At 40.4% G+C, this 24,884-nt stretch overlaps 1 protein-coding gene across 3 annotated transcripts; it reads left to right on the top strand.

Annotated features, from left to right (window-relative positions):
- Window positions 1-499: 499 nt before the first annotated feature.
- Window positions 500-23,108, top strand: scarb2a (scavenger receptor class B, member 2a). Of its 3 annotated transcripts, XM_042487701.1 has the most exons (14): window positions 500-1,334; window positions 6,338-6,658; window positions 11,929-12,086; window positions 12,762-12,909; window positions 13,220-13,414; window positions 14,257-14,348; window positions 15,695-15,814; window positions 16,932-17,110; window positions 18,899-19,017; window positions 19,790-19,863; window positions 19,988-20,039; window positions 20,128-20,280; window positions 22,115-22,162; window positions 22,473-23,108. In XM_042487701.1, the coding sequence occupies exons 2-14, from the start codon at window positions 6,536-6,538 to the stop codon at window positions 22,602-22,604; spliced, it is 1,593 nt and encodes a 530-aa protein (XP_042343635.1). In that variant the 5' UTR covers window positions 500-1,334; window positions 6,338-6,535; the 3' UTR covers window positions 22,605-23,108. The 3 variants fall into 3 exon arrangements, with proteins under 3 accessions (XP_042343635.1, XP_042343634.1, XP_042343636.1); XM_042487700.1 differs by lacking the exon at window positions 500-1,334 and having other exon boundaries at window positions 6,158-6,658; XM_042487702.1 differs by lacking the exons at window positions 500-1,334; window positions 22,115-22,162 and having other exon boundaries at window positions 6,158-6,658.
- The last annotated feature ends 1,776 nt before the right edge of the window (window positions 23,109-24,884 follow it).

The following is a 24,884-nucleotide window of genomic DNA, read 5'->3' as shown; positions in this document are numbered from 1 at the left end:
ATTTAGAGGGATTACTTCTGTTTGAGTGTATACATTGTTTTTTTAGGAAAAATTCTGCATAGTGAACTTTTAAACCTGCTGAACAGCATGTTAGCATCTTCATTGTGAGCATGTTTATACTGGTGTTAACATTTAACTGGTAGATCCTCACAGAGCTGTTTGCATGACTGTAGACTTATAGTCTTCATATTAGTAATTGTCTCAATTCAAACACACCTGTATTATCCTCATTGCCTTGCAGACACACATCATGACCTCAGAAAGCTTTGTGAGGAGGGGCGTTGGTCCTATTTGTTCAGTGCTGCAGATGAATACAGTCTGAAAAATTGTAATTTGAAGGACATGTTTGCATACTGTGTGTGATATTTGCTATCTATCTTATTTATCAGGTTAGAGGTGTTTACATTTGGCTTTTGCAAAGTTTAAAGTCAAACCACCCATCAACCTCAAATAAGTTTTGCTGTTGAGTTATGACCATGACTGCAGTCAAACTGCTCTTAACAAGATAACAACTTTCTGCTCACTCTCGACTGAACTCTTATTATAATTATTGGGCGTGCGAGGATGGTGACTTGAAATTACTCCTAAACACAATGTGAAGCCCACATGACCAAGCACGTAACCCATTTTGCAGTATTATCACTCCAGAAAGCTGACTGCGCAGAATGCACGAAACATTCAGAGAATACTTTCTTTCCCAAACTCATGAATGGACATTTGTGTCCAAATAAATGTGCTTGCTGTTGAGCCACATTTGCACTCAATCCATGTCTTCAAAGTGCGAACCCAAAGCTATTGGTGCATTTTCTTTTATTAGTGGGGGTCAAAATGTGTCGAACACAATGAATGATTTGTACAGAAAACAAACACTAGTTGGAAGTAGTCGTCAAAAATTATTTACCCTCTGTATAAAAGTCTCCTTGTTGTGGTATGCATGAATGCTCGCCTTATTCTCACTATGAACCCCTTTCCTGATGCTGTACATGGAGATATTCACATAAAAGACATGGTCATCAAATAGCTTTGTGTGGGCCTTCAAAGCCGGGTGTCTTCAGCTTCCAACAAGTCCAACAACAAAAAAACAGAAAAAAAAATCAGTGTCGCTCTGCTGACCAAACATAAAAAGAAACCATTACAAAGGTTGAACTGTTTTACCCCTCTTTCACCCTCCCGCCCTTTCTTTTGGCAGAAACAATGTTGCTGCATTACTTGACTGTTATCCTTCCCCCCTGATGATTTTCTTTAGCATTTTTTACTTCTCTTGTTTGAACAGATGCTGCCCCCCTCCTGGCGCCCCCATCCTCTGGGACTGCTATAAGGCTGAGCACAATGAGGTAACACTCAATTACATTAACGCTGAGAGTCCAGCCCAGGCAGTTCCTTCCAGTAAGCAACATCAAACAATATGATGTATATCGCTTCCTGAGGCAAATTTGTAGGCCTTTGTCCTGCTTTATTTATGAATGGATTATGAAAGCGGTAGCTGCATGACCTTGCTTACCTTTCAGTCCCACCATTTTTGCTTAATAATTTATGTCAGGATGTATCCTAACCTGTTGGCCACCAACCAAACCCTGAATGACCCCAGTCACTGAGAAAGGCCAATCTATGAATGGTTGAAATGGGGAGTAAAGACAGATTTATCCTGCCTTCTTTCCTTCGTCTTATCTGAGCCAGCATCGCGTCGGCTAGCATTCTGGGTAAAAGCTCTTGAGATAAGCAGCTGTTGTTGTCTGTAAATAAGGATGGTGGTGGCTCACAATTCCCAGTGTCCTGTTTCAGCTTCACACTGGTGCCATGCCAAAGAATCCAAAGGGCACCAAAGAATCCCAGAAAAATGTCACCTTTGACCTTCGGTGACACTTAAAATGTGATCGTATTTCGACCAAATTCTGGTAGCACATTCACAAGTCTTCACAAGACTGAGAACTGAGGTGCGGCCCTTCTTTAACCCCTTGGAACCTGGGAAAATTTGCTTGATTTCTCTCAAAAACCTAGGAAGAAGGCACTGAGAGACTTAAGAACAAATGACCCAAAGATTAGCAAAAAATGCATGGAAAAATTTCCTGAAAATGAGCACACAAAAACAAAAAAAAGTAAAACAGCAATAACCAGAAATTAAAAAAAGCTAAAAAAAAAAATTAAAAAAATTTTTTAAATATAATAATTATGTGATATAGTTTTAATATATATATATATATATATATATATATATATATATATATATATATATATATATATATATATATATATATATATATATATATATATATATATATATATATATATATATATATATATAAAATAGTTCCCTGGACATTTTCCCCTAATGTTTTAGAAATAAGTTTCTAAATTACATAGTTCTTTCAGATTGCAGGATATTTCTTACCAACTAGCTTGATTTCTCTCAAAAACATAAGAAGAAGGCAATGAGAAACTTAGGAAGAGATGATCCATAAAGTTAGTCAAATGCACAAGAAAAGTGCCCGAAAGTTAGCACAAAAATAAAAACAAAAAAAGTAAAAAAAAAAACAAACAAAAAACAAAAAAACTAATGTAAAAATAAATGCTTAAAATGATAATAATTATGTAAAATAATTTCAAATATTTTATTGTTCTAATTATAAAAATAGTTTCCTGACATTTTCACCCTAACTTTTTTGAAACAATTTTCTAAATCTACTTATTTCTAGCAATTTGCCAGAAATTTCTTACCATGTTGCTCATTACCATTTTTTCCATGTTTTTGAAAGAAATCAAAATTATTTGCTCAGGACTCAAAGGTTTAAATACTTGTGAAAGGCGTCTGAATGCAGCATACGAAGAGTGATGTTGATGTAGGTTTCAAAGGGTTAATTTCAACATGCTTTAGATTGCATTTAAGTGATTTTTCCAAAATGATTTTTTAAAGTGGCTTCAGCAGCTACAGACCCACTGGCGCAGCACTACATTCTGACATTATCATGCTTACATTTTCCCATTCAAAGAAATCTAAATGGCATTTCATACTTTTTACATAACCAGCGTGAACAAAGTATCACTCCTCTAGTGCTCCCACTTCTACTTGAACCAAATCATTGTGAAAAATGAGCACAGAAAAATGTGCTTTGATCACAAATCAATATCAAAGCTCTGAGAAAATTGTCCAACCAGCAGCTGCGTTGCACAGATCCGTGTTTGCTGTGCTGAAACGAGGATTTTTTTTTCAAGTGTGGCTGCAAAGTTATGTCATTGCTGTTTTCTTCTTCTGCACTTTACATTGAGAATTTACACCATCACTCACTTGAAGCATTGAACTTACAGATGAGAACACATTTGGCAATAAGGAACTGCTTTCGTAAAAGCAGAACAACATGTGCCCAGTCATGTATGAGCGTTATTGTGAAACCTACTACATCCACATTTGCATCTTACATGACTGCTGCAAACGGACATATTATTAGACTGTGTGTCTGGGAACAGAGCAAGCCCCCAAGAACGGCGTCAGGCTTTGATGACAATTTGACACAGTGGCCATACCATGGAATTATGACTCCCGGGTCCATCACCTGATGCCATGTTGCTCAAAAACATTTTTTCCATAGACTTACATTTTGAAAGGGACATCATACAACTTCTCACTACAAACCCTTAACCCTTTGAAGCCTGGATCAACATCAGTTTTCTTGTGCTGTGTTCAGTCTCTTTGAAACACTAATTACACTAATTTTCAGGCAATTTTCTTGTGAGGCTTTTACTAATTTTTTTGCTAAATTTTGGGCCATGTCTTGTGTTGCTTGTTGCCAACTCCCAATGTTTTTTTAAATAAATCAGACTTGCTCAGGTTTCAGAGGGTGAACTAGCCCTTATATAGCCATAATTATAGCCAAATCACCACTCACAGTATTACCAATTTGACATAGTGGCCAAACCATTCAACTAAAACTTCTGGCTATGTCAGGTGATGCCATAGGGCCAAAAAATAGACTTTTTTCCCCAAAATACTTACACTGTGGAGGAGATGTCCTCAGTGGATATATCAATAAATCCACACGATGGAATGATGTGTCACGTGGTTGTTTTTAGGCAACAACAGTACATGCAACAACAGCACAGATGGTTAGGGTTAGGTGACAAAGTCACAGGCGACAGGTTACATCTGGACGCATTTTCAAGCGATGCTGCCCGTGTGTGTATCATGTGGATGCAGCAGGTGTCGTCCGACCATCCACCGGCGACTAACAACACCGTGCCCAGTTCTGTTTCGCCACGCTCTCATCTGCTGTTGTCCCATGCACATGTGAAAAGTGCCTTTTGGCTTTGCACACTCACTCCAAAAGCACAGACAGAGCGGCACTATGTGTCGAGTTCAGAACAGGCTGGCTATTTAGGACTTTTACATTGCTTTATTACGCTACCATATTTTAAATATGAAGTGGTGCAGAGAAATGACTCGACATCACCTTTTTCCAGTGCTTTTCCACCAAAGCAGTGAGGGGAGGTCAGATGAAACACAACACAGTAAAATCTCACTTTCAAAATAACTAAAGTATTGGCTGTTATCACTCAGAGGAAGAAACTGGCTGAGAAAATGCCCACTAATGTAGGCCTAATATTACTGCATCCCTGTGCTGTCAAGACGTAATGAAAGGGGGGGGGGGGGGGGATTTCATTTGGATAGAACATATTTTTTACTTTCCAACAAGCGATGTCATGTCATACCAAATAAGGTGGTGCAACATCCTGTGCATGCAGATCTGCAGTTACACATCCTCTGACTTTTTTTTCTTAAACTGAAGACATAATTTCATGTGACATCCTCTTGAAAGGTAAATAGTAAGTGTATTTGTTATGGTCTGTTAACACCTTGTCTCAAGGTAAAATCCAGTTTAACTGTCAACATCTCTGTTGACAGATACACTGTCCTGCTGACTTTTTTCTCTCCATGTAGAGGACTTTCGATGCTCCTGTGTACATGTGATTTATGCTTGTCAATATTACGCGGTCGTCCGCCTCGTGATGACCATATTGCAGGCCATTAATCAGCCACATTTTTCTGTTTCCCCCCCACAACATCATGTGTGGTTAGAGTGGGCTCCGCTGCACATCCCCTCTGCCGGCGGACAGCATCACGCCGCCGGTTCCCCCTTTAAAAGAGCCCCGCCCCGAAATCAGTCGATCAAATTCAGCATCGCACTCACCAGCGTCTGACCAATCAGCGCGCCGAGGGGGTGGTCTCGAGACGGTGGTCCGGGAGGGCAGCAGCCAATGAGAGCTCGAGCTGCTCGGACAAAGGGCTCGCGTCAACGATCGTTGGTTCCCTGAATGGCACATTATTCATGTTCACGCTGCGCTTATTTAAGGAGACGCGATGAGGTGAGACAGCGGAGCTCTTATAAAAGGTGAAGGATCTGCCCAGACTTCACTTTTTCCCCTCAGTTTTAGTGAATAATACAGCATGATGGGATGTTATTAAATTTAAGTGTCATTTTAAATAACTTTAACTAAGCACGTGCGCAAACACACTCCATGTAACCTCATTAAAGAGTCGCCAGGTGAAATATGTTAAAGAGCATGCTCATTCATAATCCTCTTGCTTGCTCATACATGCCAGTAAAACATGAGCAGACCAGTGAAGCATCAGTGTAAAAAAAGCGCCCTAGAGTCATTTAAAGCCAAAGAAGCAGACTTATAATAATAATAATAATAATAATAATGATAATAATAATAATAATAATCAAACAGCGTACAAAAAACAGACAAAAAATGGAAAAAAAGAAAAGGAAAATAAAAGATGTTTTTGTCACGTCTTTTGAGTTATTTACAGCCAAATAAAAACAAAAAAACAGACAGAAATAAAGAAACAAGGAAATTAATTCAAATAAAGACAACAAAAAACAATGGGAATAAAAATGAAATATTTTTTAGTTGATTAGCCATGACCCTGGAGTTATTATAGCTACATAAAAACAAAAAAAACATACAAAAAAGACCTAAAATAAGAATAAGTCAAAAACCGAAAAATGAAAGATGATTTTTTAAAAGTTGATTTACAATGTTTTTTAAAGGTGACATCAGCCATGTAAGCAAAGCCCCATCACTGCCCTTTATTTCTGTTTTACACACACCCACCGCCCATGCAGCCTCCCCAAAACGACGCTTTTCGCCTGACCGAGTTCATTAATGCGTAGAGGAAGGGGAGGAGGTGGTCAGCTCTTCTTCTACGATGTGCTGAGAGCTGCTGTTTCATTTCACCACCGCCTCCGAGCAGCGCACTCCTTCATCTATCTCTCTTTTCTTTATTATCTCGGATTTTGATGAAAAGTGCCAACATTTTTGATATTTTTTGTACCCGCAGCCTCGCCGGGAAGACTCCACGGGGCGGTGAAGAGAGAAGTTTGAAGCCCAGCTGCTGCTGTTCAGGAGACGGTGTGTCCGAGCTCTCACGACGTCGCTACCTTTAGTTTATTTTTTTTTATTGGGAAGTTATCACCGACTTCAGTGAAGTTTTTTTTATATATCTGACCTGAGAGGACTGCACATCCGCCCCGGCATCATGACTCGGAGATCCTGTGCCATTTACGCCACCGGGATCGTGTGCGCTCACCTCCTGATAGTGGGGATCGCCCTGGTCGTGGCTCAAGTCTTCCAAACAATGATCCACAGCCGGTTAAAAAAGGTAAGCTGTGCTTTCTTATTGTAAAAAGAAATCAATTGCTTTTAATGTTTAACTTCCTTTCGCGCTTCTTCCATGTGTCACACTTGAGGGGATTTAAATGTGATCGCATCTGCAGTGGTCAATCATGCGCATTGAGCACCTCACTTCAGGTACATGCACGGTCACAGGATCACCTGGTGTGTCAATTGTCTCAATTTACTGAATGTGTATTTGCTGCAGTGTGCATGCAGCGCGATGAGACTTCATGAATCCGCATGATCCGAGGTTGTGCAGCGTGCAAGTCCCATCACATGCAGCCTCGAGCTTGCATTGATGATTAATCAGCATGTAAACGTAAAAAAAAAGTAAAAATAAACCCGTTCGCTCCAGGTAGAAATCCCCTTTAACTCCCATAAGGGGCATTATAACTGTGTGACTCTCAGAGGTGATTTTATCATGACCTTACCCCCTTTTTATGGTATTTCCCATCTCCTATCACATTCCTTGATGATCATAGGAGTCATGACAGGATTCAATTTCTTTTTTTATTGAATGAAATGGAGTATAGAGAAATCAGAAAAAGGCACAGTGTGTTCTCTGCTGCCTGATACTGTAGCTCTTAGATAAATCTGCCCGGCACTGTGACCCGGTGAAACATTTCTGTTGATACAGGCTTGATATACTGACTTCATGAGGGTTGACTATGCTGGGGAGGGTTACCGGTAGTAGTAGTAGTAGTGGTAGTAGTTGTGGAAATCTCAGCCAGCAGGGACATGGTGGGCTGGTAGGGGGGAGGGAGTCTGGAGAAATGGGGGAAGGGAGCTTGGGTGAGTGGACAGGGAAGTCAGGGACTTCCAGTGCTGTATCTGTGGTTAGTTTACATGATGTGCTGAGAGGAGGATGAGTGGCAGACGTCCAGCTCTCTCACAGTGAAACGTGCAACCTGTATAATCCAGACAAATCTGCATTAAATTATTATAAAACAATAAGCATACAAAATGTGATATAAAAGCTATCTTAAGCGCAAAACCAGTGACAATACAACATGTGTGTCCTTTTAAATGCATCAGAAATCCCCGTAACCCTGCAGATTCTTGTAAAATTCCTTCACTGGATCCCTGTCCCTGTCCGGGACCTCTGCCAGGGGCCCATAGGGTCCTCTTTTGGCTGTTTTTTAAATAACAAAGTTGAATTTTAATGCTTTTTTTGTGAACTCTTGCACTTGATTTACTTAAAGTGTAAAAGGAATACTACTATGAATCAATTTATTTTTATTATGAATTAGAAAATATTTTAGTGCCCATCTGGCACCTTGTTATGGGCTAAAAGTTTTTTTTACAGAATGAACACTAAACAATAAAGAGCCTAAATCAGAAAATTATGTGCAGATTAATGGATAATGGAATTAGTCATAAATTGCAGTCCTTAACACGTCAATTAATTATTGTTATGAGTGCAGATGGTATCAGGGCTAAGTATATAATTCATAATCATGTAACTGTGTGTTTCGTGTGACTGTAGCTTGTATGAATCCCCGAAAAAAAGGTCTTAATTCATTAATGTGTCCTTGTAAGTCTAAAATCCAAATAAATGCTGTTTCAAGGGCAAAATTATTGAGAAAATTACGAGTGTCCTTCAAATGCATTAGAAAAAAATTGCAACTCTGGATTGCAACTCTTGAGTTAATTATGTGTAAGTCAGTAAACCAACACATTTTAGCAAGCAAGTTGACCTTTGGAATCAGGCTAAACATTTTTTTTCTGATTTAAATTAACATGGAAAAGTAGTTTGCAGTGACGTGTCTACATTTCTAGGGACTGGTGCCCTAGTTTGGTTAGGGCATGTCGGGGTGAGGGGCGGGGGCAACTGACACCCTATCCCACCCTGCAGACCTCACATTCCTCTTACTGACCCAAAGCCCTGGGATGGATGCTCTGCCCAACTTTAAAATGCCTTTTTTCAAAGTGTACCTTTAGAAAAAAGCTCAGCAAAAAAACCCTCGACGCACTATTTGTCCAAGTTTGGGACTCACAAACAGCTTCCTCCCTGACACGGTTTTCCCCTCCTGCGGTTAGATTTAGGTCGGGGGCTCATTTGTGTCTCATTCTGAGACACGGCACCGTCCCAGGGGACCCAAATTAAAAAGAGTTGGTCAAAGTTCATCAACGGGGGACACAGTTCTGATTTGGCCGGTGATTACATGAAATGACAGCATAGCTAATCCTCTTTAGCCGCAGTCTGGCCCCGGATATACTGAACTGACTCCAGAAATCTACCTAATCTGATGAATGTGGCTCTCTCTGCAATAATGATGCAGCTGAGTTGTGTGGGACGAGCTACCTCCGGGATACAGACTCTGCATGTCTGCCGAGCTGGGTGTGGAGGGAGGCAGCGTTAAAGCCATGCGAGGAATTTGACAGACTTCTTGGCCTCGGGGGCAAGATTTCTGCCTGCGAGCGCGCAACCTCGTTGTTGTTGTTTCAGTCTCAGCCTATCCCAAGTTGTTCTGCGCTGACAAGAAACTAAAAAAGAAACACCCACTCATGCCACTCCTCCCAGCTCAGTTTGAGACTCCTCAAGGTAGTGTGACTCTCAAGTGTTAGTGAACAAGGTCATGCCAGTAAAACACAGCATGTTTAAGCTCACAGTGACGCACTGCTATTTATGTTTACAATTATGTGCTCTTCCTTTTAACTTTTTGCCTCGTGCTGCTCAAAGCAGGATCTTGTCACACCACTCACGAGCTGTGCCTGGAGCTGTTTGGCTAAGGACCAGTTCACCTTGTTGAGTTTGAGTCCTTCTGTCTCATTCAGCGTTTCCACTAGCGAATGAATAACAGTATTTTCATCACACTGACAACCCTCTCCACTCTGTCCCTCGCTTGTTTTTCTGTTAGTGACAGATCAAGATTTGTTTCTGGGAGATAAATGATGTCCATATAACTCAGATGAAGGTCTTTTAGAAGACCTTTGTTCAAGGTGGGCAAACACAGGGATTCATGCAGGCTACAGTCACACATTACGCTGCAGGGGAAGAGCCAAACGAGGCAGAAGCCTGTTTCAAAAGTGACAGTTTGCAGTTTGTTTTTTAAAAGGGAACAAATTAGGTACTTTCCGCTGGGTTGGCATGACGTTTAATGCACGTCCTGAAGCTGCTCATTCACTTCTGTTGAATCACCTGGTTTCACTCCAGCTCTTAATTAAGAGGCACAGTAAATGATCCTGAAGACTCAGGAGAATCCCACTTCTTAAATACACCAAGGTCCATTTTTTTGGAAGTAGATACGCAGCGATGACATTAACCCAACTGATAATTCAGTCCTTAAATTCGACGGGGATGGTTTCTTGGGTTGAATCTGTGATTGTGCAATGCAACATCTGTAATTCTTTATTTTTAGTAATGAAGAAAACAGACATACAAAGAACACTATAGGCTTATAAATGTGCTAAACATGATAGCAACCCCCTCTCGGACTGCACCGAACAGTCAGTTAATTCATTCATTATGATTTGTGTCATTGTAAAGGGAACGTGGTTGGGTTTTGGACTGTGGGTGTGGTGAAATAAGACAATAAGATGTGCAATTTTCATTATTTTACAGCAGGGATATTTAACTAACCTTGTGCAGGGGACATTTCTGCAACATGACAAAATGCATAGGGCCATTAATGATCAAAAATTAATAATAAATATATAAATAATTTGCTCCCACCACTGTTGGGTTCCAGGGAATCCTCTCTGTGACTTTTTTAAAATAAAACAAAGTTCAATTTTGATGCTTTTTTTGTGCACTCTGGCATTTACACTTTTAGTACCAAAAAAATCCCGTTTGGAATAAAGTTTTTTTTTTTGGGGGGGGGGTAATTGGTCGGCAATCTGGCACCCTGTCATGGGTTGAAAGTTGAGTATTACTGTTTCACGAACTGAACAATGAAGGGCTTAGGTGGCACATTTATTGATAAGGTAATTAGTCAAAAGTTTCCGCCCAGGTCAAATAATTTTTGTTGTATGTCCAAAGTGCATCAGGATCGACTATAGATCATAATCACACATTTGTATGCTATGACCGACTGTAGCCTGCATAAATTCATGGAAAAAGGGCTAATTTGGCTGACTTTGTATTCCTAAATAAGCCAAATTAGCCCTTTTTCCATGCCTTTTTTGGCTCAGCTACAGTGTGTTTGAATCTTCCATTTCCCCTCAGTTGAACCTTCTCACCTTTTTTTCATTCACGCTATCAAAGTGGATATTTTGGTTAGAGCCCTCTGAGATCTAACATGAGTTTTTACAAAGTAACAAAGGAGAGATGATGCAACACAACAAGGTAAACAATTCTATATACAGCAAAACATGTTTGAACATTGGAATTTGAAACCCAAACAGGAAGTACCGGCCACACCTTAACTACATTTTCTCAACGGCGACTGACTGCAGGAAACAATGTATAGCTTCTCTCAAGTGCTCCTCGCTGCACTCAGGGGACAGAGGGTTTTCAGGAACTCGGTATGAAAAAGACACGAGAGGAAGTGGGTCACTTATCCTTTCCCAGGTTTAAAAATACACCTTGAAGATGGAAAAGCTTGCTTATTTCCCCCGATAACAAACACCTTCAGTCAACATGCTGTGAGCTGTGTGTTCTTGGAGGTTGTGCTGTTTTCCTCCACAGCTGAATGATGGTTTTTGGTGCTCATGTTCAGACATGTGGCGGCCCGGCTTTTTGTCACAAAAGGTTAACTGCTGCAACTTTCAAGCTTGTTTTTCTCCACACAATGACAGTGAAAAACATCTGTAGAGTGATACCATCCTCTACTTTTTTTGTGGTTGCGTAATTTGAAAAAGTCACCTGACATGTAGTTTGATGGCTAATGCTGCAGAGAAGCTGTTGTGGTATTATTGGAACACGTAGCTGTGTTGTGTGGGCTGAGTATTACCCCACTGTCACTCTTGCCCAGGCTTGCTGAGGTCAGAGACTGGATGCAGTCTTTGCTGAAAAGATTCTGCCGCTCCTGACTATTTTTTTTTTTTTTTGCGGCTATGAAGGACTTTTCTCTGCTTCCCTCTGGGTTTCTTGGTTTTTGGCCCGGCACCAGCTCCTTGCAGAAAAGCGCCATGTGTGCTCTCAGATGGCACTCATTCAGATCAGTAAAGGGCCTTGAAAGTGGCCAAATGTGAATAAAACATTAGTCTACCAAAAGTGTAAAATCTGAGTGCCAAAAGTCTCCAGACTCATTAAGATTCCCTGCTGCTGTTTTTTTTAATATAATGTGTTTTTTTTGTATTCCTTGTTTTTAGGAAATCACTTTGACAGAGAAGAGCCAAGTGTTTGAATCGTGGAAGAATCCGCCTCCACCTGTTTACATGGAGTATTACTTCTTCAATGTGACCAATGCAGAGGAGTTCTTGGCGGGCGGGAAGGCAGCTGTTAAACAGATCGGACCTTATACTTACAGGTAGGTTAGAGCTTGGAGCTTTGAACCCGTTTTAGCCTGACCTAATCGTTCAGGTTCGGTCCAGAGCAAGCTATAATTTCTCATCCTTCCCTCAGGCTTGAATCGTGTGGGTTTTCACCAATTTTCCCGTTGTTAGAGCGAACTGAATGGCACACTCAGCACCATGAATGTTCACCAGCTAGCTGAAATTCTTTGTGGGGCAAGAAAAAAATCCTTTTAGTATACATACTTAAAAAGTCATGGAAAAGTCTGGAAATTTTGCCCATAAAAATGTGTGGATACCCTGGAGTGCACCCTGTTGCTCAGAGACGCTATTTACAAACACACCTCATGTCATAAGTGTATGTTACCGCACTGAAAAGGCTCAAATTTCTAACAATGTTTTACACTTTATTTATTTATTTTGTAGTGGACATTTGGGTTTAATCGACTCAGGCCTAAAACCGCTGTCGTGGTTCAGGATGGGTTTGTTTAGAAAATATGCAGGTTCATGGATGGTTGGGCCCCATCAAGCTGTAAATGTGAATAATATATTGTAATGAAAAAGCAACGTGGTTATCATTTTAGCCCTGTCTAATGAATGACATATTACATCGGGTTCTTGTGGGATCTTTTTGTTACTGCTGTGTGAAACAAAACAAAAGACATCTGGACTGACTGTCCTTTCCACACCAGGGAATACAGGCCGCGGGAGAACATAACTTTCCTGGAGAACGGCACCAAGCTTTACGCCCTCAACCCCAAAACTTTTGTGTTTGTGCCGGAGAAGTCAGCCGGTAACCCCGAGGTCGACCTCGTCAGGACCGTCAACATCCCGTTTGTGGTAAGACATTGTGTCTGGACAGGATAATGTTTGTTATTATGACCCGCTGCAGCCTGTAATCTCGTCCTTTACATTTGTGTTTGAGTCATGTGATAGGCATGTGTTTTTTACGATTCCCTTGACACCCTCAATCCCATTGTCCTCAAAGTTTTATTGTGACATCTTGAACATACAAACTACAGTCATGTCAGGCCAAGGCGAACAGGCTGGGAGAACTAATAGGGAGCAATGAGATTTTCCAAGTATTGCAAAAAGAAACTGAGCCAGTATTTTTATTCTCTAACTTTTCCTTTTTTGTTTTCTTCATCAGGCGATCATGAACGAGCTGAACTCCTACTCCTTCCTCCTGCGAACTTTCGTTTCCATGTACGTAAACTCACTGGGCGTTGAAATGTTCATGACGCGCACCGTCCACGAAGTCCTGTGGGGCTTTAAAGACCCTCTCCTGACAAAGGTCCACACCATGAAGCCCGAGGTGGACGAATATTTTGGGCTGATGTGGAAGGTAAGCAGAAAAGTTTTGCTCGCTTTCCTGATGATATTTTTAGAAGCAAGCTTGGCGTTAATGTCGTGCAAAAACCTTACGAGGGCTTTGTTGCGTGTTTGTTGTCAGGGGTTACTGAAACAACAGACACATCCTATGGCAAGAGAAGTGAGATCAGCCACATGCTGATGGAAGACGCTTGTACTTCCTGTTTATAGAGCAACGTCTGCAACTTGGCACAGGCCGTGACAGCAGTAGCCTTGTGATCCTGAGAGCAGCATTTTTGTTCAAATAGAGCTATTAGTCAATTCATTGATCAGCAGCAAATAAACTAATTATTTAAGTCATTTTTCAAGCAAAGATCCAGCCTCTCAAATGTGAGAGTTGGATGCTTTTCTCTGTCATATATAATAAAAAAAAAAAGTATATTTGTGTGATTCGGACTGTTGGTCGGACAAAACACGCAATTTAGACATTAAAAAAGACATTAAATTGTGGAAAGTTGAAGCAGAAAAAAGGATTGTTTTTCAATTTGATCACATTTTATAGACAAAACGATTAATTGATTTTTCTTGATGATAATTGGCAGTTTACTTGACAATGAAATAATGTAGTTGCAGCCTCAAACATCAAGAAAACCACTAATTTCTTGTTTTTGTGTTCCTCAGTCAGTGACTAATGGCTCACTGTGTGAGAGTCTGCTGAGAGAAAACACTAAGGGGCATGCTAATGACTAACACAAAGCAGTATTTCTTTCACAATTCCCATCATCCTTTGTCAACACACGTAAACACTGTTTCAGCTGTATCCTTAACAGTTTTCTGTCACAGCAGCTTTCTCTCAACCATGTCTTGTTTTCACAGAAAAATGGCACCCATGAAGGAGAGTTTGTGTTCCACACCGGCGAGGAAAACTACTTGGATTATGGCAAGATAGACACGTGGAACGGCCTGAGGTAAAGAATCATATCAGACAGATTTTTTTCCCCTTTTCCTGCTTTTCTCAATGGTGCACGTGGCTTCTACTTCCGCCCAATCATGATATTCACATTCACCCACAGCTGTTACAAAACCTGCCGCGAAAAGTCCAAGCAGAAAGCCTTTGCCCCCTTCTTTATATAGAACATGATTGCAGAATGAATGTTTGGATACCCGAAGTGACTTTGTACTTTGAGTGAAATCAGCTGGTGGAGGTCGATTCCAGTTGTGGAGGAAGTATTCAGAGCCTTCACTTTTGTTAAAAAACTAATGCAGCAGTTTAAAAGATATCCTATTACAAGTAAAAGTCTTGTATTTATTTAAAAATATTTTATTATTGGCAGAGAAATGTACTTAAAGGTAAAATCCACCTTTTTCCACGTTTATTTGGATGTCTAAATGTAGTCAATTGAAGCAGTAATTCCTCTGTGCGTGCTTTACACAGAGAAAGGTAAGTTTGCAACTGCAAACTTACCTTTCCTGCATCCAGTGCTGTCATTTGACGTGACGGTGGCATAATTGAATAGAGGATGAACTACAGGCTGGATTTCGCCTCCTGGTAGCCAGGCGGCGTGCTCTATATGCCATTGAGGAACAGAGCTTTCTTTTTTTTTTCGATTGTACCGCAGCTAAAAATATGAGTGCAGAGGATGTTATGGATGAGAAGGATACATTTTAAAACTGTCTTGGCTGACTGGGATCTTCAACCATGTTTAATTGAGCCAAAGTATACACCCAAAAGAATGCAGCAGAGAGAAGCCAAGGCTTGCACGAAACACGATCGGGTACATATTGGCACAAAGGTCCAGCTTTCTCGGTCAGGAGTCATTTTTTGCTTCAACTGACTCCATTTAACATAAACATTGATTGGATATAAAAAAGTGGCAAAGTTTCCATGTAAAGAATCAAAAGTAAATGCACTCATACTGCAGGAAAGTGGCCTCTGTGAGTGATGTGATATTCCAAAGAGTCAGAAGATGAATCTGAGATGTTATAATGTTTCAGTATTTTACTGATAAATGGATTAAATTGATCAAATAGTCAACAATGAAAATGATAATTCATTGCAGCCTAACTAGATGCTCATTTTTTGGTTAAATTGTTATTGATACAGTTTATTTTATGAGCTGATCACATGTTTATACAATATAAAATACATGTAGTGGAGTAGAAATTACAGATGCCTCTGATTTGTAGAGGTGTAGGAGTATGAAAGAGCATGAAATAAAAACAGTAGAGGTACCTTGAAAATATACTTTAGTGCAGCACTTGAGTAAATGTCCTTTGTAACACTAATGTCGCCTGTTTTCTTCCTAACCAATAGGGAGATGTCGTGGTGGTCCTCCAATCAGAGCAACATGATCAACGGTACAGACGGCGCGGTCTTCCACCCTCTGATTAACAGGAACGAGCTCCTCTACATCTTTGCTGCTGATCTCTGCAGGTATGCACGTGTTGTTTATGTGGTTGTACATTCGTTTACAGGCAAAGCCTCCCGGCAGGGCGTGGACCAGAACTCCCATTGACATTTAAGTTAGGAAATTGCAGCTGAGTCATTTGCAATGTGCTGATAAGGTTCTGAGTTGTGGTTATTACAACTTGTGATAAGGCTGTCGATAAACTCAAACACACGTGGGGAGAGTCAGGAGCATGTCGGACTTACTTGGGAGGTTTTAAAGAATGATTATACAGGAAATGATAGTGTTGTGCATGACACTTTTTTGCTTTTATAGTCCTAACTGCCACAAGATTTAAGAATAACTGTGTTCACAAGAATCAGGGAGACGATAAACAGAAAACTGGATATCGTTTTAAAGGATGAGCGCAGGACATTAAAATTAGGAGAGATCAGCAGAGACTACAAGTAACGGTGGACGGCATTGTTGTTCAAAGTTAAAATATTTGAACTTTTTGCCATCCACTGCGACAAAATTTGGATCCAGATGTTGCATGGCCTCTTCACACAAGCAAAAAACAAGGGCATTACTTGAATAATTGTAATTTTATAATTATAATTTTATTTAATGTATTTCATTGAATTTTTGTAAATAATTTGGCGTAACCATTGCAACTTATCTTCATCTATGATTTGATTTTGTCTTTCTGTTGGATTATTTGTTTGTTTTTCTGTATTGTATTGTCCTCAAGATTTTTTAGTAAATGTTGTGCCATCGGTAAGCGTCTGTTGCAGTAGTTTTTGTGGTGCTCTGCACTGTTGATGTTGAACTGTAACTTTTTGAGCAGGAGACTCAGATACGCTGTGCACCTCAGAAACCATCTGTAAAAGTGCAGAGGGGTAATGCACCTAGTTATGCTACAACTGCTGCTAACCTAGCAGCTACAGGAACATGCAAATGAGAGACGACAGGAAAATATTCAGAGAATTATCTCAAAGGAACTATATATATTTATACAATATATATAGTTGGGGGTCCCTACTCTGATCTGTTCTAGCTAAGGGGCCCTTGGCCTGAAAAATGTTGAAGACCCCTGATTTAAACTTCTTGATGGAAAAAAATTATGCAGTGTTCCCTAAAGTAGTCCCTGTTTCCTTTCCTCAGGTCTATCCATCTAGCCTACGTGGAAGATGTTGAGGTGAAAGGCATCCAGGCATACCGCTTTGCACCCCCTAATGACGTCCTCATGAGCCCTAAAGACAACCCCACGAACGCGGGCTTCTGTGTGCCAGCTGGAGACTGTCTCGGCACCGGGGTGCTCAAAGTCAGCGTTTGTCGAGAAGGTAATGGACTGCCCTGGTTTCCTTCCACTCTCTCTGCCAGCGAGTCTGACCCAGTTACCCAGTTCCCCCCTCCTGTTTCTAACCCCAAAAAATGTCCTTTCAGTCAGCAGCCTCGTCCCCCTGCCTGGTATCTGACATTCCCAACTGTTTGAGCACGCCAGATTTTTACTCAATACACGGTTCAATGATTAACTGTGCTGTCTCTGTGTGGAGGCTATTGAAGTATTTTATGGTGGTCATTGAGTGGAGTGTGATTGCTCTGATAAGGCTTGACACATGAGGACAGTGTAGTATCACTACAGATATGCTACTGTAACTCCAGGACGCAGCTGTTCGTTGAATTCACAGGCAGATAATTTAAGATTAGTAATTCTTTTCCAACATATACAGTCATAGTGGAAGAAAAACACACCTAAATATATGTGATGATGTGTGTGCTGAAACCTGATTGGCTGTCTACATCTGCTTCTCTGATTCATATAAAGTGAACGCGCCTGATTGGAGGGATTTTTGTGGTGCTTTTATGGGAGCCAATCACGACGGAGCCCTATGTTGTGTCATGTGCATAGTGGTTTCTTTCTGAAACTGCCGTGTGGTTAAAAAATCAAATGAGCTGGGTGTGTTTCCTCTATGATCGGTCATAGTTTGTACATAAATGGAAAGAAAAATGTTGAAAAACATCCACTGTGGCAGTTTAGTGCCAAAAAATGATATTGCTTGTGACCCAGTTTTTTAAAAATAGTTTCTTTTTTGGCACCAGATTCAATTTGTTTAAATTTGGCTGCTTTTAGGTCACAACATAATTAAACAGTTAAATCAGTTCACAAAATATGAAAAATCCAAATAGTTAAAAGAAAAGGTAAAACAAGGGTTTTACTGCTGCAGGAACCCTCATGTTTGTACTGTCAGCTAATCATTATCTGATAATCCTTTATCTATTCTTAACTTTATCTCACTAGCTGCTGGATTATATCAGTTACAGATATACAGACAGATGACGAATTAAAGGAAAAAAAAAAAACAAAGTGTCAGTAAGGTGTTGGGCCACCATGTGTTGCCAGAACAACTTCATTGTGTCTTGACATCGATGCTACAAGTCTGAACTCTACTGGATGGATAAACACCGTTCTTCCAAAAGATATTCCCTCAGTTGGTGCTTTGATGATGGTGATGGAGAGCGCTGTCTAACACATCGGTCTAAAACTTCCTATTCCTTCCTTAAGTTGGATTAATTCTTCACTTGCATGTCTTGCGTGCTCATATTTAGGGGTAGGGTGTCCTGATTCTTGTTGGGAAAAAAGGTTAGTGTTTCAGACGCACACTTAAAACCGAGTGAGAAGTCATTGGTAAGATGGCTGCGCAAGCAACAGAAGAAACCCATAATTGTGTTTTTTTTTTTTTTTTTTTTTTGCTCATTAATTAAAAAATTTAAAATGAAAATAGCCATTGTATTATCTTTAATTAATGCTGTGTCAGTGTATCATGGTCCCTTTCTTTATAACAAGCATAATTATTTATATTATATATTTTGTATACATGTTACTATGTCGCCATGCCAACAATAAAGCCACCCTACAGCAAAACAGAGCTGCCGGCATCGACGCTGTAGGAATTGAGCTGTCAGACTTTTCCTTTAATTTGTCACCCATCTGTGCCTGTACATCTGTATCTCTACAAAATACCATCTTTAATCTTATCTCAGGTTTCTTTCATCTTTTAACAACCCTTGTTGTTTAGAGTCACCTCAGAATACAAACACTCATGTTTATCTCACTTGTTTCCTCCTAGGTGCTCCCATCGTGGTTTCTTTCCCCCACTTTTACCAAGCCGACCCCAAGTACATTAACGCTGTTGAGGGACTCAGCCCCAACAAGGAGGAACACGAGACGTACCTCGACCTGCAGCCGGTATGACTGATAATTAATATCCTGACAGATGAGAGTCATGTAGAGGAATGTGTGTCGAACCTTGATCTTTAGCTTTACGATCATCTTTATCTAAATTACAAAAGGTGTTTTTGGTTCGTATTGATAGCTCTGTTTGTTTTTGTTTGAACTGAAGGTTCTTGTGTTTTAGTTTTGATCGTACATTTATACAGAGAATTTGCTTTAAAGATATATTTGTTAACTTTTTTAATGCTTAACTCAAATGTAGTTAGAGTGCAAACATAAGCTTGCTGACACATGATGATATTTATAGTTTGAGCATTCTTGTAATATTTTTATAGTTTACCATAAAGGGGAAATATCTGCCTCCTTGAGCTATAAATATATTTATTTCCCACTGGTTAATTCTTTTTTCCTCCAAACTTTATTTATTGCAGTTCTAAACAGATAATAAAAAACAAATGACATGTGGAGCTTTAATTCAGGTTTTAAACAACATAAAAATAAACAGATACAAGAGGAATAAAAGAAGAGGAAAAGCTGGAAAAGAAAACATGCTTTAAAAGGCGTTTTGGTCACCAAGAATGTTATTTTAGAAGTTTTATAGTTACATGCCAAACTTAATATAATCAGTATATCAATATGTGATTGTACATTCACATTCTATACAAATATAGTTGTATTTAATTAGTTTAGTTTAGTTTACATTGGTTTTTCTTTCATTATGTAAGAAATATAGAATTAAAAAGTAAAAAGCTGTAAAAAATAATGTATTTTAATCTCTGTGCTTCAGACCACAGGGGTTCCTATTCGTGCCTGCAAGAGAGCTCAGCTCAATATCATCCTGAAAAGAGTCCCAGGCTTCCCGTAAGTCAAACTTTGGCGAACTCTGACACACTTCCCTGTTGCCACACTCGTGTCCTCATTTCGGCCACATATTGAGTCAGATGTCCTCCCTGACCTCCATGTCTCTCTCGCTCTGCTCTTCCAGCAAAACCAAGTTCATCAACGAGACCATTTTCCCCATCATGTTCGTCAATGAGGTGAGGATATTAAGCCGTACAATCTGAGACGCACCTTTTCTCATGACTATGAGTGAATCACAAATCAATAATGAACTCTTAACTTTAGACGGCGACTATTGACGATGATTCTGCATCCCAAATGAGGACGCTGCTCCTCATTGTGACTCTTGTGTCAAACTTCCCGTTGCTCATCGTTGGCATGGGCATCATCCTGCTGCTGGTGCTCGTCGTTTTGTTCTGCCGAAACCGCCAAAAGAAGGTAGGACTCCTCCCCCCTCTGTGTTGCGGTGGACTGAACAGTACTATTAATCCACACAGTGTGAAACGTGTGTGCTACCAGCTGACATTAGCTCACAGTGTAAACGTTAATAGATAGTGGTAATATGTGTCATAGTAAATGCTGCAGTTTTTCAAGTGGGTTTTTGCATGGCTAACAGTTTCCACATTGAGCTGCTGCAGGCCTAACCCAAAGCTACGAGCATCTTAACTAACACGTTGCATGATTGCTGCACGGCGAAGACGGCATGGGCAGTTTTTCCGACAATTCTGGATCAAATGGTGTTTTTTTTTTTCATGCTAACAGTCAATGCATCTTTGTATTCTGGACCTTTGAGTCTGTTTACACCTGGTATTAACATGAGTTTTCTGTGATCCAAAGTGGACAGCAGACACATCACCATTCTAACCTTTGTCCATCACCAGTTGACCACTTGTGTTTAGCCTACGTCACTTACACTACAATTATTCCTGTGCCAGAAATTTGCTCCCAAAGCACATGGCGATACCTGCGATGCGGGCCAAGCTGACGTGCAACGAAAGGGCTTGACAATGTGAAAAATTCAAACGGGCCTCACATAAAGATAGCCAATAAAGTTGCAGCACAAACAACCGACAGGAGAGGGCGAAACATTTTATGCAGATTGATTGCGTATAGTGAGGCTGCAATGTTACTACGTCCACACTCTTAGCCCTTTTTTTCATGGAAACGTGCAAGAAGGCCTCAAAAGCTGCTTTTTAAATCTCCTGACAGTTGGTTTCACACAAATCACGTCGTCAAAACGTCACATCTGTCCTGCTGCTGTTCTTTTTACCCATACGTCAATTTGGTCGTTCTGCTATCACGCTGCTGGCATAAAGGCGAGGCAACTCTGTCCCCCCCCGTTCTGCGATCGTACCCAGAATCGCGTGGTGGAAAATTAGCGTAACATTCCCGCATTCAACAGGCAGTGTAAAAGAAGCTAATGCATCTTGGTGACTGTTTACACTTTTATTGAGCGCTGTCCACTTGTGATCAGATCACTCATGTTAATAAACAGGCTCTTGGTTCCATTGTGGTCAGTGCAGCTATGAGCCAGCGTAGTGCTAATGAGCAGCAAAGTGCATCGTACCAGAGTAACCCTGAGAAAAATGTACAGCACATGTTCACCTCTCTTATCTTTAGCAGTACAGGATGTTGATCTGAACTTTGACCGTCACCGCCCTTACATGATTGTAGTTGAGGTTGTTAAATGTTCAGACAGTCACCTGCATCAGGTCAAGGGGAATAATTTGATATTTAGGAAAATATTTGCCTTTGTGCTGAGAATTAGATGAGAAGATTGATATCACTCTTATGTCTGTTAGCTGAAGTCAGAATAGGGTTAGCTTAGCTTAAAGACAGTAAACGGGGAAACAGCTAGTGTGGCTCTGACCTGAAAATTTGTTGTTTTCACTGTTTGTTTTTGTACATTTTGAACAAACAAGATAAAGCATGCTTGTTAGTGTGCTTTAGAGGTGCTAGTATTTGGATATTGTTACCTTTTGGACAGAGTCAGGCTAGCTGTTTCCCTGTTTCCAGTCTTTAAACTAAGCTAACCAGCTGCTAGCTGTAGCTTTATATTTAGCATACAGACATGAGGCATCGCTCTCGTTAAGAAAGTGAATATTTACCAAAAACTATTCCTCTGACGTGCACACATGCATCAAAGTTTAGGCTGTTAGCTTAGTGCTGAGAAAATGTTGAAACATGCTTAATTGCAATGTGAAAAGTGTTGTATTAACCATGTTCTAATTTTAATTTTCTGTAACCCCCCTTTTTTCCTTTTCTGTTTTAGAATGAAGTAAAACGTATTGATTTTACTGAAGCTTTTCATTCTTTTACTGTAAGTCTTCATTTTTGCCTTGTTTGCTGTTCTCCTTTTTTAATTTGTTATCCATCACCTCTGATTATTATCATTTTTAATTAACTTTATGGGACATGATATTCCTTTATGAGTTCTCGCCTCACTGTATTAATTCTTTATTTTTGAAGTTAAATGTTTTCTGTGGTGGTTTGTTGATATTTAGATTGACGTGGTTTACTGTGAACATTTCACTTAAAGCATTTATTCACATTTTAATGTCGGTATAAAATATTATTCGGACGCGGTGCCACTTCGATGGTTTTACTAACGCTTTTACTTTTCGGTGCAGACGGTGAAAGACGACACGGCCTACACTCAGGTCAGCGACAAACCCGACGAGCCGTCAGAAACGCAAGCCAACCAGCCGATGAGGAACGGCTCCTACATCGCCATGTCTCCAGTGGAGGCCCAGAAGTGTTGATCGAGGATCCCCTCCCCAAGCGTGGAGCTCAGGAAGGGGGCTGAGGGAGCAGCACAGGGGTGTTACATTACCACGGGCGGGGGTTTGCACACACAGCGGGCTCTTTTTCACTTATTCCCGGGGGTGGTGGGTATGGAAAGGCCCAGTAAACGTTTAGTTGACTAAGACATTGCTCCTCTCACTGAGCCCTCTTATGACTGTCTGTCCTCCTCTACTCTACCTGCTGAGCATGGCCCTCACTGCCTGCCGTACTGCAACACAACAAACTCCCACACTCTGATTCCTCCGTCCTGGTCGTCCTTTGAAGACGAAGGGACTCTGGGCGGCTCGGCCAGGACAAGCCTTTCTTTCTCCGTAATTCTTCTGAGGGAACACGGTAGCATAGCTGTCGCACAAGGATGCATGAGCAGACTGTTCAAAGAGTGTTAGTATTCCCCTGAACAACAGTGGGTGTTGTTACCATCGTATTCTCTCTCCATCAGATGAAACTTCACACCGACAGATTAAAAAAAGCCCCCCTGAATAGGACGAAACTCTGAGCTCCTGCACTCAAGAGGATAAAATGGTTTTGCTAACAAAACTGAACTTAGCATATCCTTTTTGTAAAAAGAAACACTGAGCCAAACTTTTGCCTTTTTTTTTTTCCTAATATGAATTAGTGCACCCACACACTCGCACACACACGGACACAGCACTTCCAGTATCAGATAACAAGTGTGCGTGCACCTTTACATTTCAGTGTCCTGCTTTGATGGACAGCTGTTTTTCTTGATGCAGGCACAGTGTATCCCCTCATCCTCCTCTTTTCCAGAACACTAACATCCAGCTACATTTCCACATCATCACTGTTGAAAGGTGATGACCAGTTAGCTGTGAAATTATTACAGTAGTTTGAAAAACCTCTTTTAGGCTTCATCACAAAACAAAAAGGAGAAAAAAAACAAAACACCCACAGAACTTACAAGGGAGACTTGAACCTGCTTTCTGCCTTACGACGGTTCAGCGTGTTCTTCGTGTTCATACATCGTTCAGATAAGCTGGAAATCTCTTCTGTTGTTATTGTACATCATGTTAAAAGGGGAAATGTTGAGATACCTCTGACCAAAATCCAGCAAGCAGTCCTGCTAGGTGTGCTGAAAGACACTAAACTTTGCTCTGGTGTCGACCGCTCCTGCACGTCTAAACTGTTACTTATTAGAGAAAGCACAATTTGGATTGCTAAAACCAGTCCTCACACAAAGACTACCAGGTTTTTGTCCTATTATTATTATTATTATTATATATATATAAATACAGCTGATCTGTCAAAGACACTGTCAAAGTGCCGTGACTATTTGAAAAAAAAAAAAAAAAAAGAAAAAAGTGGAATCATTGGGGTTTTTTGAGGGAGCCCTGCGCACCACTTGCCGCTGTGCAGTCATTCAGTTTGCCAAGGAGCTGTAGGCATTCAGGCAAAAACCGCAGCACACAGCACTTGAATCACTGTTTGTCTTATGTTTCATGTCATTTTTGTGTCCGCCACATTTGTCTCATGTCAATGGGAAGTGAATTTAAGGCCATAATACTGTCAGTGTGGAAAAAATTCCCTGCACTTTGTCTGGAAATTGTGCCCTTTGTATTTCTTTTTTTTTTTTTTTTTTGTTTTTGTCCTGTTCATTTCAATGCAGGTGGTCCATTCGTTCAATACATTTCAATGGTTTGTCCTCGCTAGTATTGGTTGTAAAGGATGTTGTAATTGCACATCCATGCCTCTGTGTTACTCGCTTTTCAGCACATGGAGTGTCTTCTTTTGATATACTTTTGTATTTGTTATTGCTGCTAAAATGAAAAAAAAAAAAAACAAACAAAAAAACGCCATAACCTATGGACTTGTACAAAACGTGCTCTGCTTCAGGTTGATCCGCAGAGGCTTTTTCTGAAAGGTCTTTCTGTGGCGCCAACCTCCTTTGACACCTGAGCACAAGATGCAAAGCCCAAAGCTTGCTGCCATTTATTGGAATTAGCAGTTACAGTTATCACTATCAACACTTTTTGTAAAGTAATCACACTTAACACACTCGTATTAGCAGATCTTGACCATATTGCGTGTATCGTTGGGGTTTTATTATTGGACAGTTGGAGGTGAGAGCCACTTCATATGTCAGATTCTGGGATTAATAACACTGTGGTGGAGAGGTTGAAAGTATTAAATCAACTCACTGAAGGCCTTTTTTATTCCACCTACATGCAAGAAACCACCGCCTTGTGCAAACTCCATCCAACTTTTTAAAAAAAACTTGA

This window comes from Plectropomus leopardus, chromosome 6 (genome assembly GCF_008729295.1).
Source record: "Plectropomus leopardus isolate mb chromosome 6, YSFRI_Pleo_2.0, whole genome shotgun sequence".
Lineage (NCBI taxonomy): Eukaryota > Metazoa > Chordata > Actinopteri > Perciformes > Serranidae > Plectropomus > Plectropomus leopardus.
Note: the sequence above shows the minus strand (reverse complement) of the source record. Positions and strands in the feature narration are given on the sequence as shown.

Bases quoted from the DNA above. Each gene is read 5' to 3' on its own strand.
- scarb2a (XM_042487701.1), top strand. From the start codon at position 6,536: ATGACTCGGAGATCCTGTGCCATTTACGCCACCGGGATCGTGTGCGCT. The intron at 14,349-15,694 runs GTAAAGAATCAT...CCTAACCAATAG, and splicing joins GACACGTGGAACGGCCTGAG to GGAGATGTCGTGGTGGTCCT. The intron at 22,163-22,472 runs GTAAGTCTTCAT...TTTTCGGTGCAG, and splicing joins AAGCTTTTCATTCTTTTACT to ACGGTGAAAGACGACACGGC.